At 39.7% G+C, this 17,686-nt stretch overlaps 1 protein-coding gene across 4 annotated transcripts in view; it reads left to right on the forward strand.

Annotated features, from left to right (window-relative positions):
• MPP7 (MAGUK p55 scaffold protein 7) overlaps window positions 1–17,686 on the forward strand; it is a 223,151-nt gene that overhangs the window by 116,519 nt on the left and 88,946 nt on the right. For all 4 annotated transcript variants that reach the window (XM_074358452.1, XM_074358455.1, XM_074358451.1 and 1 more), the window contains 2 exons: window positions 12,092–12,169; window positions 14,505–14,585. In XM_074358452.1, the coding sequence (XP_074214553.1) occupies window positions 12,092–12,169; window positions 14,505–14,585 (159 nt within the window). The remainder of the gene's footprint in view (window positions 1–12,091; window positions 12,170–14,504; window positions 14,586–17,686) is intronic.

Genomic DNA, 17,686 nt, shown 5'->3' on the forward strand with positions numbered 1-17,686 from the left:
ATATGCTATGTATAAGAAACATGCCTGAAATATAAGATCATGAAAAGCGTTAATTTGAAAAGATAGAAACTGATTTCTAGAGCAAACATTAAACCAAAAGAAAGTGAAGAGGCTTTGAAATAAATACCATTATAGCATTAGAGATGGAAAAGGTCATTGTAAAATAAACTGAAAACCATTTGCTTCTGAATTTGCATATATGCAACAACATAGCCTCAAAATAAATAAGCGAAATTTTATTAAGGAGAGCTGATTCAACTTCTTCATCACAGTAGGATTTCAACACATGGAACACATATAAAAATTGATCATGTAGAAGTCCTTAAAGCAAGACTCAACAAATGTCAAATACTAGGTTTCCTAAAGACTATTCTCTGGCCCTTCGCCAGAGTCTTTTTAGGAAAAAAAATCACGATAAGTAATTCAGACAGAGGTGATTTCGAGGAGGGAATGGTTACAGACATGTTAGAAGGTTGAAAGAATTAAAAGGGCGAACTCAAATTTATTACTGTAGAAGTTGGCTTCTCAGGGCAACAGCACGCAAGGGAGTCTGGGAAATGTAGTCCACTGGCTCCAGTACCCCCGCCAAAGACCTCAGAAAAAATAGATAAATAACGAACACCAGCTCTGGTGCATTTAAGGTGGCAGTTAGTTAACAACAAGAAAAACAAACTCCCATATATTTAAAACTTAAAAATGCGTAGAATGAGGTTCTATAACTCATAGGCCACACAAGAAATCATACTGAGAGTTAAAAAGGACTTAGAACTGAATGCTGATGTTTATATATCAAGACTTGGGGATTCCCAAAAGGTGGACTGTTTTTAAGGAGTCACTCATAAAATGCCTGAAATGCATTTGTTAGAAGAGAAGAAAGATAAAAAATAGTGAATGAAGCAGTCAGCTTAAGAAATTTTAATACAAACTTGCAGTTTCCAAGGGGGCAGGGAGTGGGAAGGGACAGACTGGGATTTCAAAATGTAGAATAGATTATACTGTATAGCACAGGGAAATACATACAAGATCTTATGGTAGCTCATAGCCAAAAAAAAAAAAACCCAACAATAAATATATCTATGTTCATGTATAACTGAAAAATTGTGTTCTACACTGGAATTTGACACAACATTGTAAACTGACTAACTCAATAAAAAAAGTTTAAAAAAAAAAAGCTAAAGAAATTTTAAAAGAACAACAGAACACTCACTCACTCCCCTCAAGTAGAAGGGAGGACATAGTGAGGATAAGCGTGGTAAGGAGTGAAATGGAAAATAAAGATGACCGGTCGGGGCAAAAGTTGCTGTTGTTTTAAGGACTAATGAAATAGACAGTCTTATAGCCAGATGGAGGGAAAAGGGAAAAAGGTACAAATAAAAACGAATGAAAGGAGGAATACCACAGATCCAGCAGAGATTAAAACAGTAGAGAATAAGGGGGGAGGGGATAATTCAGTGGTAGAGTGTGTGCTTAGCGTGCCCGAGGTCCTGGGTTCAATCCCCAGTACCTCCTCTAAAAATAAATAAACCTAATTGCTTCCCCTGACTTCCACCAAAATAAAATAAATAATACAATAACAAATAAATAAAATACTTTAAAAACAGTAGAGAATATTATGAATAATGTTAGAGAAATTAATTTGAGAACTTAGGTGAAACGTAAGAATTTCTAGGAATGTAATGTAAGAATTGTTAGGAAAAATCAGGAAGTTCAAAATTAAAGAGGCCACCAGGCTCGGAAGGCTTGACTGATGGATTCTACCGAAGTGTCAAGGAACAGGTCATTCCAGTCTTCGCCATATTCTTCCAGAAAATAGAGTAAAGAGAGGATGCCTCTCTCTTTCCATGGGACTTGATACAACCTTTATAGGACCAGGCAGTACCACTACAATGAGGGAAAGTTACAGGTCAACCTCAGCTCATGAGACAGAAGTAAGAATGTTAGTAAAAGGAAACCAGTAGTTAATGTAAAAGATAATATACTATGACCGAATTGGATATATTTGAAAAATTTATAAATGTAATTATTACATACAATTATTTTGATTGATGGGGAAAAGGCGAAATTGGTAACAGTTTTAACCTTCATTTATGAACTAAAGAAAGATCTGTTGGCTCCCTGTACCCGTGGGCTTCACACCCACGGTTCAGCCAGTTGCAGTGGCACGGAAAGATCTGAGTGAGGAAATGACAACTAATTTATGACCGCTGGGTGTTTCCGCTGCGAGTGAAGTCTGCTTCCTGGCTGGCACTCATTTCCACCCGGTCACGTTGGAGTGGACTCTGCACGTTCCCTACCAGACACCAGCTCATCTCAAAATGTTGCATTTTCCTTGTCAGCTTTGACAGAACTTGGGATGGTGGGCAAAAGGTCTTTAAATCCCCACAGGGAGATGGTCGCTGACTCTGGTAGCTAGCTCTGAATGGTCTTTGCAGTAATTCTGATGATTACTCTTTTCCCCGAGAACCCTTCCATCTGGCTGTTCAACTTTTTTTTCTGTGTGAGGATTTCATCCTTTATTCTCCCCAAAGAACTTTCTCCTTTAGGAACAGGGTAACTAGAGTAATGGTTGCTTTAAGACAGGTCCTTTTTAGCACAAGTTAAATGGACGGATCCACATTTTTCATCACAAACCACATCCTGCCTGGAAATCGCACTGATCTTTCACTCTGTCCATCACTTGATGCTTGCTGTGGTCAAACTTACCTTCTGCCTTTCCCGTGTCCACTCAGGCTCTCTTAACCCCATGGTCACTGCCTTCGTCGAGGTCCTTTTCTTTTACTTCGTTTTGGAAGAAATGGTAAGGGGATGTCGTGTAGTTCAGTGTCCCTCAGAAATGCATCTTCTCCACTTGAGCAGAGGTAGTAATTCTGCCTTGATTTTATCTTTAGGCATCCGTCGTATCTTACACGTGTGTGATGTGATGTATCAAGGGGAAACTAACGTGTCCTCTCCCTGGGAATGTCAGAGGAGGGTCTGAGGGAGAATCAGGACATACACTGGCAAGTATGGGGTATTTTCTATTTTCTAGAGACACCATGAAGCTCTTTTAATGGTTATTTTAATTTTTGCAATAACCCTATGTAGTTGGTACTATTATTATCCTATTCGGAATATGAAGAAACTGAGGTTTAGAAAGTTACTTAGTTCCTTTGGACTACTTTAACAGAATATGTAGATTGGGGGGCTTATAAACAACAGAAATGTATTTCTTATTGTTCTGGAGGCTGGGGAGTCCAAGGTCAAGGTGCCAGCAGATCTGAGGTCTGGCGAGGGCCTGATTCATAGACATTGCTCTTTTGTTGCATGTCCTCATGGAGTGGAAAGGAGGTGAGGGGTTCTGGGGTCTCTTTTATAAGAGCACCATTCTCATTCAGGAGGTCTCTGCCCTTGTGACCTAATCTCCTCCCAGAGGACCCACCCCCTAATAACATCACATGGGGAATCAGTTTCAGTATACGAATTTGGGGAGAAACATAAACATTCCATCCAAAGATCAAGTAAATTGTCTAACCAGCATGTAAGGGGCAGAACTGGAGATTTAAACCTAGATATATTTGAACTCAAGGCTCTTAATAAATTAAATTGACACTTTATTTTTAACAGCTGAAAATGTTATACAGTCTTCATTTTTTTTTTCTTTGCCCTTGTCCTTTTTCCCCATGTGAGTAGCAATAAAATCCCTAAAACATAATGAACCTATATGCTTATCTTTGGGGGCAGCAAGAAAAACAGCAGCTGGGAATTTGGGGTGGAATCTGCAGATGGGGAACCCGCGGGTGGGGAGCCCGAGGATGGAGAAGGCCAGCTGTACTCCCAGTACCACCCCGTCTTACATAAGGGGTTTGCACATCTGAGGATGCTGGTGTCCGCGGGGGCTCCTGGAACCAATCCCTTGCAGATACTGTGGGGGAGTGTCTGTCCCACTTCACAGCAGACTGGGGATGGAGGTAGTTGTGGTGGCTGCTGGGAGGTGATGGAGTCCATTGAGCTGCTGCATGGAAGGAAGGAAAGGCCAAGGAACCTTAAAAGTAACCTGTGTGGAGCAGTGACAAGCCCCTTGGAATTTCTTAACTGGTTTCCTGTTTCCATCCCCCTCCCCCGATTTCTACAAGGGAAACGGAAGGAAGCACAGATCAGGTACTGTCTCTCCTCTCTAACAGCATTTTGTTGTTGTTGTTGTTTTTTGTCTGTTTGTTTTTTTTGATAAGGTCTAAACCTCTTGGCATGAGTCATCCATCTGTATTTGGGACCCTAAAATAATAGTTTTTAACCTTCTTGGGATCCTAGACCCCTTTGAGTTTTTGGTGGAAGTTTTGGATTTAATATTTTCCTAGAAAAATACATGCAAACAATTTGCATATAGCTTCCAGGAGGCTGTGATCTGCGGAGGACCACCCATCCCCCAGCGTGCACCCTAGGTATGCAGTTTGCCACTTTTTAAGACCACTTACTCCATCTTTTGTTCCTAAAAGACTGTCTTTTAAGTCTGTAATTATAGTGCTTGCTCGTTTAAATGTAAACTACAAACAAGCCCATGACAGCGTTGATTGCTGCTTGCGTACTGAAACTTGTCCAAGTTCATGATCTCACACCACCCCATTTGCCATTTGTAATAATATCCACCAACCCCTGATAAATATTTAGCAGTTTCCAGTTCTTCAATTATTACTGAAAAACAGGTTTTTAAAAGGGCACATCTGTTCACTGTGCTGTGACAGGAGAAATCAAAGTGGTATGTACAAACATTGGACCATTTATATACTTCCTGAATGGATAATTCAAGTTCAGTTTTTGTTGAATCGCTGAAACATTCCAAAGGAACATTTAATGCCCTGGCTACTGTCTGTAGAATATTGTTCTGGGAACTCAAGGAATCTGATCTACGGAGAAGGTTCTGGGAAGTGATTTCAAATAAAATCACTATGTAGTTAACCAAAATCAAAAGGTTGATGGTTTGTTGCTTTTTATAATTTAAGCCTAAAAACCGTCTTTGGTGTTTGTAACCATTTTATACCATGTCCCTTATGAGTGTTATTCATCTTTGCAGCAGTGTTATAGATGCTCTGGCTTGAATTGCAGGCAGAGTACCAGGAGGTCCTAGGGGTTTCCTATGGGAAGGCATTTTTGTTTTTGTTTTTGCCCTTTTCTGGCTGTGCCCCTTGAGTAAAGTCACAGCCTCAAAATTCTGTTTGTTAACTGTGCTTTAAGCAAAAGTATGCTCATAAACTCTACCTCATACAGAGGAGGGTCTAAAGACAAAAGCATTTGAAGGATCTCCTTTAACCCCGCAAAAGTAATTTTCATTCAAAAGTTTGTGCAACTTAGATGAACTATTATTTGCATCTTAAAACAAAACAAAACAAAACAAAACAAAACATTGAGATCATGTAGAAACCAGGATGGATCTTGCAAGTCAAATGACCATAACAGCTCATGATAGCTTAAGTATAAAGGTACCTAGAATCTCCTCCTGGAAGTAAAAAGTGATTTTTTTTCCTTTTGTAATAGTTTTGCACAAGGAAACTGGGTGCTATCTTGTTAGATGCCAGAATTAATTAACATTACATAAACAACCCAGCCTTCTAGTTCCTACAGTAAGTACTTAGAAATTCTGGAGGAGTAATTGCGAACATTCTTTAATTGCATTACTAGCTTGTAAGAAAGTAAGGGAAATCCACTTTTTCTTGAAACAAAGAGGAAACTGAATGCTCTACAGGTAATTGCTTGAGTTTAGGTTGCGGCTGTGTTGGAGAGATTGGCCAGCAGTGGGGGAGGGGTCACTCTCCTGACATTTGGGCGTGGCCAACGTGGGGAATGGGTACTGAGACGCTCATAGAATGGCTGCTTTTCTAGGGTTAGTTACTCTGTTAGTGAATGAGAAGCTGAGAAAAATTCCAGGTACCTCTCTTGGGAGATGGTCAAGAATCTGGCCTAGCTTTTCCCGGGATTAGGTAGGAGCAGACGCAAGTCTAGTTGAAGAATTTGTAACCATGCACCAGTTGGCCCGTGACTTGGGGTTGGAGGGTTTTTTTTCTCTACAAAACCCAAGAGTCCTGAACTGTGAAATTAGCAAAGGGGCCAGCGATAGTCCAAGGTCACCCATCGGAAGCAAATAAAAAATATTTCTGAAAAGATCTACTTTTCACCCAGGAATTCCCTCATATAATGCCCCACTGAAGACTCACTAACAACCCCAAATTACAGAACATTTGAGAAAACAGTTTATCTTCAGCCTCCTGTCAGCAGGCGTCACAGATAGCAAGATTAACAGCTAAGCACTCTATATAATAAAAGTCTTACAGCCTATAAAATAAGTGCATTTAAACTGATATATAGCCATAAAAGAAGGCCTCAATTATAAAACACTAGGTGCTGGGAAAAGAGAACAGAAAGATGTCAGAAGAGATGTCAGAACTACAGGATTAAAAAGTATAGTCATTTAAAAAAAACAAAAATAAAACCCCAAAAACTTGGTGGGTGGGTTCCTCAGGGATGAGACACAGCCTAAGACAGCCAAGTGAATTAGGAGATAGATTTCAGGAAAATGCCCAGAATGCAGAGAGTTAAGGAGGTTAAGCCGCCATGCCAGTTTGGTTTTTTGTGAAGTGTGGGATCTAGAAAGCTTTGCGGGAGAATAAAGGGCCAAGAAGTTTTGCCTTATTAAATGTCAGGAGTGTATAGATAAAAATACAGGAATGGTATAGGTTTAGAGAGACAAACCAAGGAACAGAAGAGAGAGCCCAGATACAGACCCTCGTATGTGGGAGTTTGGTAAGTAGCCAGTCATATTACCCATCAGTGTGGAAGGATCAGATCTTTTTGGAAAAAGATAAACGTCAAGAGCTCCTTGTAGGTTGTGAGTAAAGACTTCAGTGTACCAAGTAAAACTGTCAAACTTGAAAGAAGTCACAGGGGAAGCTCTTTATTACATTAGGAAAGGGGATGTTCCCTTAAGAAATGAAATGCATATCCATGAAGAAAAAGCTTGATCTATTTGGCTGCATTAAAATGGCTTTGGTTTGCCAAGGGCCGCTGTCTTATTTAAGGCCAGTTGAACAGTTGACTATTAGTCCCAAATCTCTTAATAGTTCAGGGACCATAGAGGGTTATTTCTCACTCAGTCACCGTTAAGAGGGATTTGCGAGACTGAGACTGATGCATTCCTTTCGTCCCTAAGGTATTTGGGGGACTCAGATTCCTTCCGTCTGGTGACTTTGCTGTCTCTCAAGGTCCTGGTCATAGTCCACATCCAGCTGGAGGAAAGGAGGAGTATGGAGGAAGCAAGACTGGTTTCTTCAAGGCCTCTGCCTAGAAGTGACACTTAGAACTTACACTTAGGTCTCCCGTTTGTCAACCAATCATGGGTGTTAATCTCACTGCAGGGTGAGGGGAGAAGGTGGATGTCTTAAGAAAGTAGCCCTGGACTTGGCCTCCACTTTCTAGCTCCAGTTGAGTTCCTGTGAAGGGAGAGAATTGATACTGGAGAGCACTTGCCTCTTCCTTGGGAACTGTTAAAAAGACAAATCACAGATAGGAGACAATACACATTAAAACCTTAGGGACATTTTCCATTTCATATCCATTTCATTAGCAAGGGGACGGGGACACAGGAAACACTGAAACACTTTTAGGCATCCACCCCAGTGAAGGAAGGAGTCATGTGGAAGGATATTTAATAGCAAAAAAGTGGAAACAACCAGAGTATTCCTCAATTTAAAAATGGATAAACTACTGTTCATTAATATGATGGAATATTATATAGCTGTCAAAATGAGTGAACTGGATGTACATGTATCAACCCAGATATCTCAATATAGTAATGAATGAAAAATCCAGTTGTAAAGGAAACAGTGCCATTTATGTACATTTAAAACAGTAATAGCATGTATTGTCTTTTTAGTTAGAATTGATTTACAGTTTCAAGGGTACAGCAGAGTGCTTCAGTTACATATATATCTATTCTTTTTCAGATTGTTTTCCATTATAAGTTATTATAAGACATTAGATATATAGTTCCCTACAGTAGGCCCTTATTGTTCATCTATTTTATATATAGTAGTATGTATCTGTTAATCCCAAATTCCCAGTTTACCCCTCCCCCTTTCCCCTTTGGAAACCATAAGTTTGTTTTCCATGTCTGTGGGTCTATTTCTGTTTCATAAATAAGTTCATTTGTATCACTTTTTTAGGTTCCACGTATAAGTGATATCAAATATTTGTCTTTCTCTGTCTGACTTACTTCATTTAGAATGATAATCACTAGGTCTATCCACGTTGCTGCAAATGGTATTACTTCATTCTTTTTTATGGCTGAGTAATATTCTGTTTTGTGTGTGTGTCTATATAGACACACACATAATGCATCTTCTTTATCTGTCCATCTGTCAGTAGACATTTAGGTTGTTTTCCTTGCTATTGTGAATAGAATAGCATGTATTGTTTATAGATGTATATATGTTTAAAAACATGTATGGGAGTGCATCCAGCACTTTCAGCATAACGTTTCCCTGCCAGGAGAGGGAGGAGAAGGGGATGGGAGGATGGGTCTTTAGTCGTTTAATGTCATTCAATAACCTTGATTGTGTTTTTCAGTTTATTCATCATTGGGAGATTTAAAACATGACTGTGCTGAGACTAGCCAAGCTTTATTTATACTTTTGTTATTGAAGCTTTATTTAAAGCAGTTTCTGCTGTACATGTACTAAAATTAGATTATTGGCACCAGATTCCCTGGCAAAAATTGGACATTTATTTTCAAGATGTGACTTATAGATGAAGGTACTTACAGCTTTCTGATAAGACTTGGTTACTTACAGAAACGATTTTTATTTGAACTGACTTCTTCTGATTATAAATGTAGTAGAAATCAATCAGTATAAATATAGAAAAAGCAAACCCTTATGGAAACTATTGAATAGAGCAAGTGTATATGTTTTGAATTGTCCTTTTTTTCTTTTCTTTTTTTTTTTTTTTAACTGGGGATTGAACCAAGGACCTTATGCATGCTGAGCATGCGTTCTACCCTCCCTACCAGTCCTTTTTTCTTAATAGTGTATTTTAAACATTGTAGTACATGCCATTCTATTTTAGGGTCTTAATTTTGAATAACTGCATATTTTTGTATCATTTGAAATTAATGTAACCAGAGCCTTTGCTTCTCTCCAGACTTTTTTACCCTAAATCTTTTCTCTCCTCAGCTCTTGTTGATCAAGGGAGAAAAATGAAGTCCACTTTTATTACTTAAATCTGCAGAGGAAACGGTTTAGTTAAAGTAAATGAAATTTCGCAGATTTGGCTCTGCACGGTATTTAGTAAGAGATGTTAATTTGCCTTATTGATAATTAAGCCATGTCTGGTTATATATTCATTTACTGGCTTCCACAGTGTTACAACTCAAGGAAATTTGCCAAACTGTATCAGAGTGAACTTTTCTGTAGTATAAGGGGAAACGACAGACTGGATAATATAAAGCGACGCCCTGTTATCCAGTGTGGAAGCCACTAGCCGCATGTGGGTATTTACCTTTAAATTAATTAAAATAAAAATCTGATTCCTCAGGTACACTAGCCCCAGTCCAAGTACTCAAAAGCCACATGTGGCTAGTGACAAACCACACTGGACAAGCAGAGGACATTTGCAACATCACAGAAAGTTCTGTTGGACAACCTTGGGGTAAAGTCTGTACATGTTACCTGTTTATTATATTAGAATTTAAAAATCAGTTTGGTTTTAATTTTTTGTTCCTAGTATTATAAATCCTAGTACAAAGCAGAATTTCAATATTTTTGGTAACAGTGAACAGTTCAGAATTATTTAGAGTAAGTTTTACTTTGCTATTGACTTAATTTTTAAAATTATGTACTGAAGTGACACACAGCTGGACAGAGGATTTGCCAGCATTTGGAAATTCTCGAAAAACATTTCAATTTTTCTTGATACAATACAAAGTCCAGGGATGGGCAAGGGAGAGGTGGGCTCTTATATTACTTGGGTGAAGATCTAGAGAAGATGATGTCAAAAGAGGAAGCTACCTGTTTCTAAAAGCCACTCAGAAGAAGCAGATCAAATGGAGAAAAAATGTATTGATTTGGGGCATGTAATTTGAGGTTATTATTACAGTAGTTTGATATCTCTGGAAAAATCAGAAGCCGTAGGAAAGGAAAAATAAGAGGGAGGGGGTGGACAGGACCTGCCAACCATCCTGCAGTCATTGGAAACAGCCATCAGGATTTGTCGCCGAACTAGCCAGCCGCCTTGCCGTCACCTTCATTCATCAGTGAGTGAGGTCAGTGGGGAGAGCGCAGGAGATGTTGGTCTGAGAGGCAGGAGAGCAATGTGATGAAGAGCCCTGACGCGGAGCCAGATGGCCTGAGTTTTAAATCCCAGCTCTGCCATTGACTATTTGTAGGAGCATAGCGAGGTATTCAACTCCTGTGCATCCGTTTACCTAAAAAAAAAAGGAATGACAGCGCTATATCTCCCTTTCAGTGTTCTTGTGGCGGGTTACAGAACTAAAATAATAAACGCATTGCAGACTGCAGTAGCAGTGCTGATGACTGTCACGCAGGTAGTGCAGGCACGTGGTAAGTGCCTTGTGATGCCTACGCAACCTTGGTGTTTATTATTGCAAGAAAGCAGACCTTTAAACAGGTCGTTGCAATAAAATGAGATGAGTTTCCTGAGAGGGTAATTTCAGTTTTCTATGATAGTATATGTTCCGGTGACCTAATTCTTGATAATTGTTTAAGCAGAATTGATTTAGCTTTTAGGGTGCTTGGTTTTATTTTAACTTATACTTGAATAGTGTTTCTCAAGTCCACTGTTCCTTATTCCATAGCATGTATTCTTTAACATTTGTTTATTACCTGACTATGATAAATGTTGAAAGCTTCCAAGATATTACGTAAAGATGCTGCCCTAATCATTCTGGTAAGATCATAAGTGTCAAAATTCTTTCCCTGATGCTCTGCATTATGGACCAGGTTGCCAGAAAGGTAATAGAATCCTCTCTTAGCAATGACATCTGGCTAATCAAAGTAAAATCGATCTTCCAGGCTTTTTACAAGAGAGTTTGATCCGCTTTGAGTATAATTTAAAGAATGTATTACTTGAAACCTATTAAAAACAGGAAATCGTGAGGTACACCTGTTTTTCATATATAGGGGGGTCAGTTCCCTCAACTGTAAATAAGAAGAGGATAAAGTACATTTTCAAGCATAAAATTTTCAGGGCACCTGTATAAAGGCTGAAATAGATGAAACTTAGGCACCGACAGTCAACGAATTTGTCAAAGCACCTTTCATCTCCTAATTGTAATTCTAGGTTTTTTAAAGGGACTCAGTTTGTCTTGTGATGCCTTGAAATTTATCTTTCGCCTTTGTGTTTCTTGGGCATTGGTGATGGGAAATGAAGGACGAAATCATCTTGTGTTAATAGCATTTCACTGTTTCACAGTATGTACAATATTGAAGCTCAGTAGTTATGAGAAATGCCTCTAGTTAGGAGAAATCCCTTTGTTCTGGAGAAATCTGAATTTAGGGGGAAAGCTGACAATTTGAAGAAAGAAGAAAGGAATAATAAGTGAAGGGACCAGCGCCTGGTAAGGTGTTCCTGGAGTGCTGGCACTCAGGTCCGCACAGCACCTGTTTCTTTGCTCTTGGCCGTTATTACAAACCAAACGGTCAGAATGTGACTGCCAGTTTCTTGCTTTGCTTTAATCATCATTTATGTTTTTAGCAGGAATATAACCTACAACCACTGCTTGAAGTATTGAAGCAATTATGTTTTAGAAATTAAAGATTTTATAAAGCTAGTATTTATTTGGCGGTGGTGGGGCGGGGGACAAAGTTTGAATTTTTACGTGGGTTCAGTGTAATGATGACTTCTCTCCCATTGGACTTCACATTACAAACGCCAAACCACAGCAATAGATGAATTAGCACACCTGTTTGTCATCTGTCAATTTATAGAAGTAGGTAATGTTTGTTTAGAATGTTCAGGACATCAATTTCTCTGAAAATGATTGCAGGGTTTAAATGTCTCGGATTGTTCGCCAGTGGGTGAACTTAGATGCATTTGCTTTTTCTCCCAGATTCATGAGAAGCTTCACTACTACGAGAAGCAGAACCCCATGCCCATCCTCCACGGCGCGGCAGCCTTGGCTGATGACGTAAGTGTGCCTTTCTGAGCTCATTGGGTCTCTTCCCCCACCAGCCCGGCTGAGGCAGAGCCCCTCCCAGTGCAGACGGATGCATGTGATCCTAGGAGTGAAAACCAAGAGAAGGTGGAAATATTTCCCAAAGCCCTGTCATCGCTGAGTTTACACTGAGACTCTGCCGATTTTCATTCACTCTCCTGTCCTAGAAGTTGTGCATGGAGATACCCTGTTGTCCTGCCTTGGTGACTACATGATAGAAATTTTAGGCTGTGTCTCTATGGGTAGAGAAACGCTGTCAGTGGTTAATGTTTGGAGAAAGTCACAGACAAGAGAAATGCTTTGGAGAAATAGAGACAAATGATTGGACTCTGTCACTGACAGTACTAAAAATGACAGACCCTAGTGTAAGAACGAGACATATGAAGTACATAGAAAGACAGGATTGTTTTTAAAATGGATTATAATGCACAGTATAAAGCCTGATTTATGGATATTAGACCTTTCTAAATTACCTTCATAACCAAAGACTCAATCTGAGCAGCGGTTGGCATTGATGGAGTAGTTAATTTCCTGTAGCTGTAATTTTATTTTAAATCTGGGGGAGGGAACTAACTTGCTGTTTCTTACTGTTAACTTACGGACTCGGATGAACTGAGCCCACACCTGGATAAACTATAAAGGACACAAAGCTAGACAAGAAATGCATGCAGTGTGAAGGCTGCTTTTAGTGATACCCTGTAGCCTGTCTGTTGCTTACTCATTTTTTACGTGATTATGATAAAACAAACTAAAGTTGTTTCGTTATTAGGGCTGTAAGTGTAATGAAAAAAAATTGACCATCTTCAGAGGCCGATTTTCTGTGATAATACCGTGTGTTCCAATTCAGAAAGCAAAACATGCATAATAAATCTCTGAGTTGTATGTTAATCTCTTTAGTCCTCAAACATGTTTTCTTCCATTTGTAGCGACAGAGATTACGTATTACAAGGATGTTGTAATATACATGGTTTATGAAGAAACGTGCCTTTGCCTTGCACAGCCAAGACATTTGACACCCGAGAAAGCCTTACAAACCAGTTTTAAAACATTTACTGTTGAGGGTTTGGGGAAATACTTATTTTTAGACCAGTGTAATTGAGGCCCGATCATGTTATGACAGTATTGCATTTTTATAGACTTTATGTAAATATAAGCTTAACATTTTGTAATTCTTCAGAGCAATAGAGTCGGATGTTTTATTCAAGAGTGCAGAGAGCCCTTTGTGTCTTTTTGTAAATTAGAAATTCTGTTAAAAAAAAAAAGTTATCTTGTAAAAGAAAAAACACTTTTTGAAGTGTAATCAGGAAATATATCTATTTTATCTGATTTTATTTTGTGTGTGTAATTTACATTATACCCCTCGTTTAGAGAAAAGTCCTTTGCAGAGATAAGAACAATTTTTTTTAGCTTGTTAGAAACAATAGGGACAAATGGAAATTTTTGTGCAAGTTTTTAAGAAGGGTTTTTAAATGACAATATAGGTAGGTATTTTGAATTGTGTGCTGCATTTTTCATAATCCTGAATTTTTTCTATTTGAATCTTGCTTTTCTTACAAAAATGATATGATCCTTCCTATAACCTAAAAATCGAATAGACATTTTGATGGGGAGACCTCTTAATAAAGAACATGAGGCAGGTTCAAAGTTCTGCTTTTTTCTTTGGCCAGAACCAGCAAATGGCAGTTTATGATCACGAAGGTAGAGGGCAGTCAGCATTTTTGGTACCAGCATATCGTTGTCAACCTGTTATAAGTCACTTTATGATTAACCTGGTTTATACTTAACAGACTGTGTAGGTAAACATAATAAAAGTTTCAGATCATTTGCTCTTTTAGTGGCATTCTCATTTCTTTTCTACCCTAGCTCTAAACAGCACGCTACTGTGGGTTTTTGGAAGCCCTGTGGACTTCACCACCTCATTGAGAAGTTCTTTTTTCTGTTTTTTTTTTCCTTCTTTTTTCTTTTTTCCAGCGTCAAAGCTCGATCCAGTCCTTTTTACAAGTGGTCCTTTGTCTACATGCAAAAGACCATTTTGTAGATGAAGTGCCAGGATTTGCCCTCCTTGTAATAAATCAGACCATGATCTGGCTGTAGCAGGGTTTCTTGAGTTGTACTCAGCTGAGAGCCTGGGCTGAGATCAGGGCTGCTAAGAGCCTCAGAAGACCAGCAGTGATGGATTGTCTGTTTTCTTCCATGCTGACTTCTCCTTAATCACTGGAAAGTAGCGAGGGAGAGTCTCAGTCATCACACGTGGAGCGCCTCTGCGCTCTCACTAACCGTTCTGTGTGTCCATGTGCTTTCCTTGCAGCTGGCGGAGGAACTTCAGAACAAGCCATTAAACGGTGAGATCAGAGAGCTGTTGCGACTCCTGTCAAAGCCCAATGTGAAGGTGAGGATGTGCGACACCTGTAATAAATAGCTCCAGAAAGGGCCACCTTCTGGGACTTGAGATGAATTTTGTGTCGAGCATCAGTTTTCAAGGAAATGTATTTTCAAGGAGGGCACAGTATTTTAATTCCCTAAATCCCATTAAGGAAAAAGAGTTGAGCTTTTTGATGATAATATTGGGAGAATCTATAAAAATACTTAAATTGGGAAGCTCAATATTGAAGTTGGCCAATACGATGGAGCTTCAAGGTCATTTTTCTCTTAAATGAAGTTAAGAATACAGGATACAGAACCTATTAGTGATTTTGTGTAGGTTCGTTTTACTCGGCTGGTTAATGGTGCACCAGTATATTTGACAACAGTATCTATTTTTTCTGTAGGATCCTTTCAGCATTCTCCTTCCTCTCCCCCACCAATTTGTGTTTAAATACATTTCCCATTTTACAGAGCAAAATAGTTTTCCTGTGTAAATATCAGTAAAATATTGGTAGAGCCATTTCAATTCTCCCTGCTGTTTCCCTCCCAAGTCTGTCCCTTCTTTTTCCTCCAAATGTGAGTAGTCAATAGGAAATGTTCCTGTTAATCCTGAGGTCATTAATGCTCCAGATCCTATAACCTATATATTTTAGATTTGATACTACTGTAGTTGTGTGTAAAAAACTATTCCAGGAGTCAGCATTACACTGGGGTTAGTAGTTATGTAATGAAAATGATCAGTAATCTTATGATGATTTCTGTTAAGCACATGTAGACAGTTGAATGAATGTGTCCACCTAGATGTGAAAACTGTTTCTACATCCTTAAAAAATCTCCTTTGGAACTTTGCTCAATGAAGTCTTAAATTACTCAAAAAAAAAAAAAAGTATTAAGCAAAAGATGAAGGGAAAACATGTACTGACTATGATGCCTGTGAGTAAATATGAAATACATGAGTGGACTGCTGTAAAGGGTAAATGAACTGTGATTAGTAACACGAGAGGAATTGACTGGTGCAGGGGGGAGGGAGTGAATTTTAGTTCTAGAAGAATAAGGATGAGATGAGGGCAGAACGGTTGCTTGGTACTAAAGACAGAGTGCGAGGGGAGGGAAGGGCTCCGAGAAGGAGGTTCATGAATGCTCTGCAGAGTTCTCCCTCTGGTCTTAAACTGCACCTGGACGTTAATATTAATCCGAGCATGGTGACGGTAGCTAGGAGGCGCTTGGTCAGCCCCTTTTTGGGGATGTTGTCTCAGTGTGAATGTTAGAAATTAAAGAGGAATGTTTCTGACCCCCCCCCCCAAAGCAAAACAAAATGTGATTTTGGTATTCTGTTCAAGAGTGTTTGAATAGCTAATAATGAAGTGATTATACTAGATAGAAACTGGCCGTTAGCGCGAGAGGGAGGTGTGATCTCGGTCGCTTATGACATAGTGGAAGACGTAGCTATAGGCATCTCTGCCCCAGGCTCCCGGCGCAGCACTCCTAAAGCCCCAGGTAATTTCCTAAGTGATGGCAACACCAGGAGCACCTGCTGGACCAGCGTTTGTCGTTAACACCGTCCCCGACGCAGGTCTCCTAAAGCCTTTGTACGTTTTTAAGTGATAAGAGCTTCCAGAGCATCTTTTGTTCTAATCAGTTGATTGCAGGTGGGCTCCTGATTGGGGGCAGGACACCAGGAAGACCAAACCAGGATGAGAAGCTTGGAATTTTCAGCCTCACCCCCTATCTTCCAGCGAGGGGAGAGGGGCTGGAGATGGAGTTAAGGAGATGAGTTAAGGATCGCTGATGCCTATATGAGGAAGCCTCCAGAAAATCCCAGTAGCGTGGTGTTCAGAGAACTTCCAGGCGGCAGACACGTCCATGGGCCTGGAGGGTGATGTACACCAAGTCCATGTGGACAGAAGCTCCTGCCCCCAGGCCTCACCTGACGTATCTCTTCCTCCAGCTCTTCATTTGGTTCCTGTATCATACCCTTTAATAAACGGAAATGTAAGGACATGTTCCCCTGAGTTCTGTGAGCTGCTCGAGCAAATGTATTTAAGCCAAGGAGGGGGTTGTTGGAACTTCCGATCTGAAGCTTGTTGGTCAGAAGCGCAGGTGACAGCCTGGCCCTGTGGCTGCTGTCTGCAGTGCGTCCGGGTGGCGGGAGGGGCAGTCTTGTAGGACTGAGCCCTTAACCTGTGGGATCTGATGCTGTCTCCAGGGAGACAACATCAGAATTGCGTGGAACGGTAGGACACCCACGTGGTGTCCCAGAGGATCGCTTGGTGTGGAGAAAGACCCCACACGTTTGGCGACCAGAATTTTGTTCTGTGTGAGCAATAAAGGAGACTCATGGGAAAGAAACACAGTCGGGAAGGGAAAAACTCCTACACGGAAGGAGGGAAAATATGGGTTTCATTCCCTTTATGGTGGTATGAAACTTTCTAATTGAATACTTAAACTTTCTTACAGCAGAAATACTTTAGATGAATAATTTTGTCAACTTTTCATATTTGTGTAAGCAGTCAGCACGGGAGGTGTGTATTCGGGGAATAATGTGTAGAAAGCGGGTAAGACTGCAGACACATGGTGCTGCCATGGACAGTGGCAATTTCTAGTTCTCCAGTCTTGGGGAGAAAATATCATTCTTCCCTGTTTGATCTAACATTTAACATTGCTTTCCTTGAAATCGTTTTTATGAACCAGCATCCCTTTGAGCCTCACTTTTGCAGGTAATTACTTTTAAGAAGTGCAGTCCCCAAATAAGATTTAAGCTGTTTCAGAATATGATCCGCCACTTTTTTTTGTCCTGGGAGTAAATGAAAATATTTCCTTCCTTCCTTCCTTCCTTCCTTCTTTTCTCAGAAGCAAAGTACAGTAGAACGTAGCATGTATACATGAATTGTTAGTTGAACTGACAGTTAAAATATGAAAAGTGTTCTGAGGTGTTAACTACAGTATTGTCTTTGAACTTTACTGGCTAAGGAAACTAATTATTTACTGTTTAAAGTTTGCTGTTCCACTTCCAATATTTAATTCACAGTACTGAAAGGTAACCTGAGGTGTACCTCCAGAGTAATAATGACTTTGTTTTTAAACACACAGCTATCCACAACCAAGTGCATAGCCAACTATGAAAAG

The sequence above is a fragment of the Camelus bactrianus genome, chromosome 35 (genome assembly GCF_048773025.1).
Source record: "Camelus bactrianus isolate YW-2024 breed Bactrian camel chromosome 35, ASM4877302v1, whole genome shotgun sequence".
In the NCBI taxonomy this organism is placed as follows: domain Eukaryota; kingdom Metazoa; phylum Chordata; class Mammalia; order Artiodactyla; family Camelidae; genus Camelus; species Camelus bactrianus.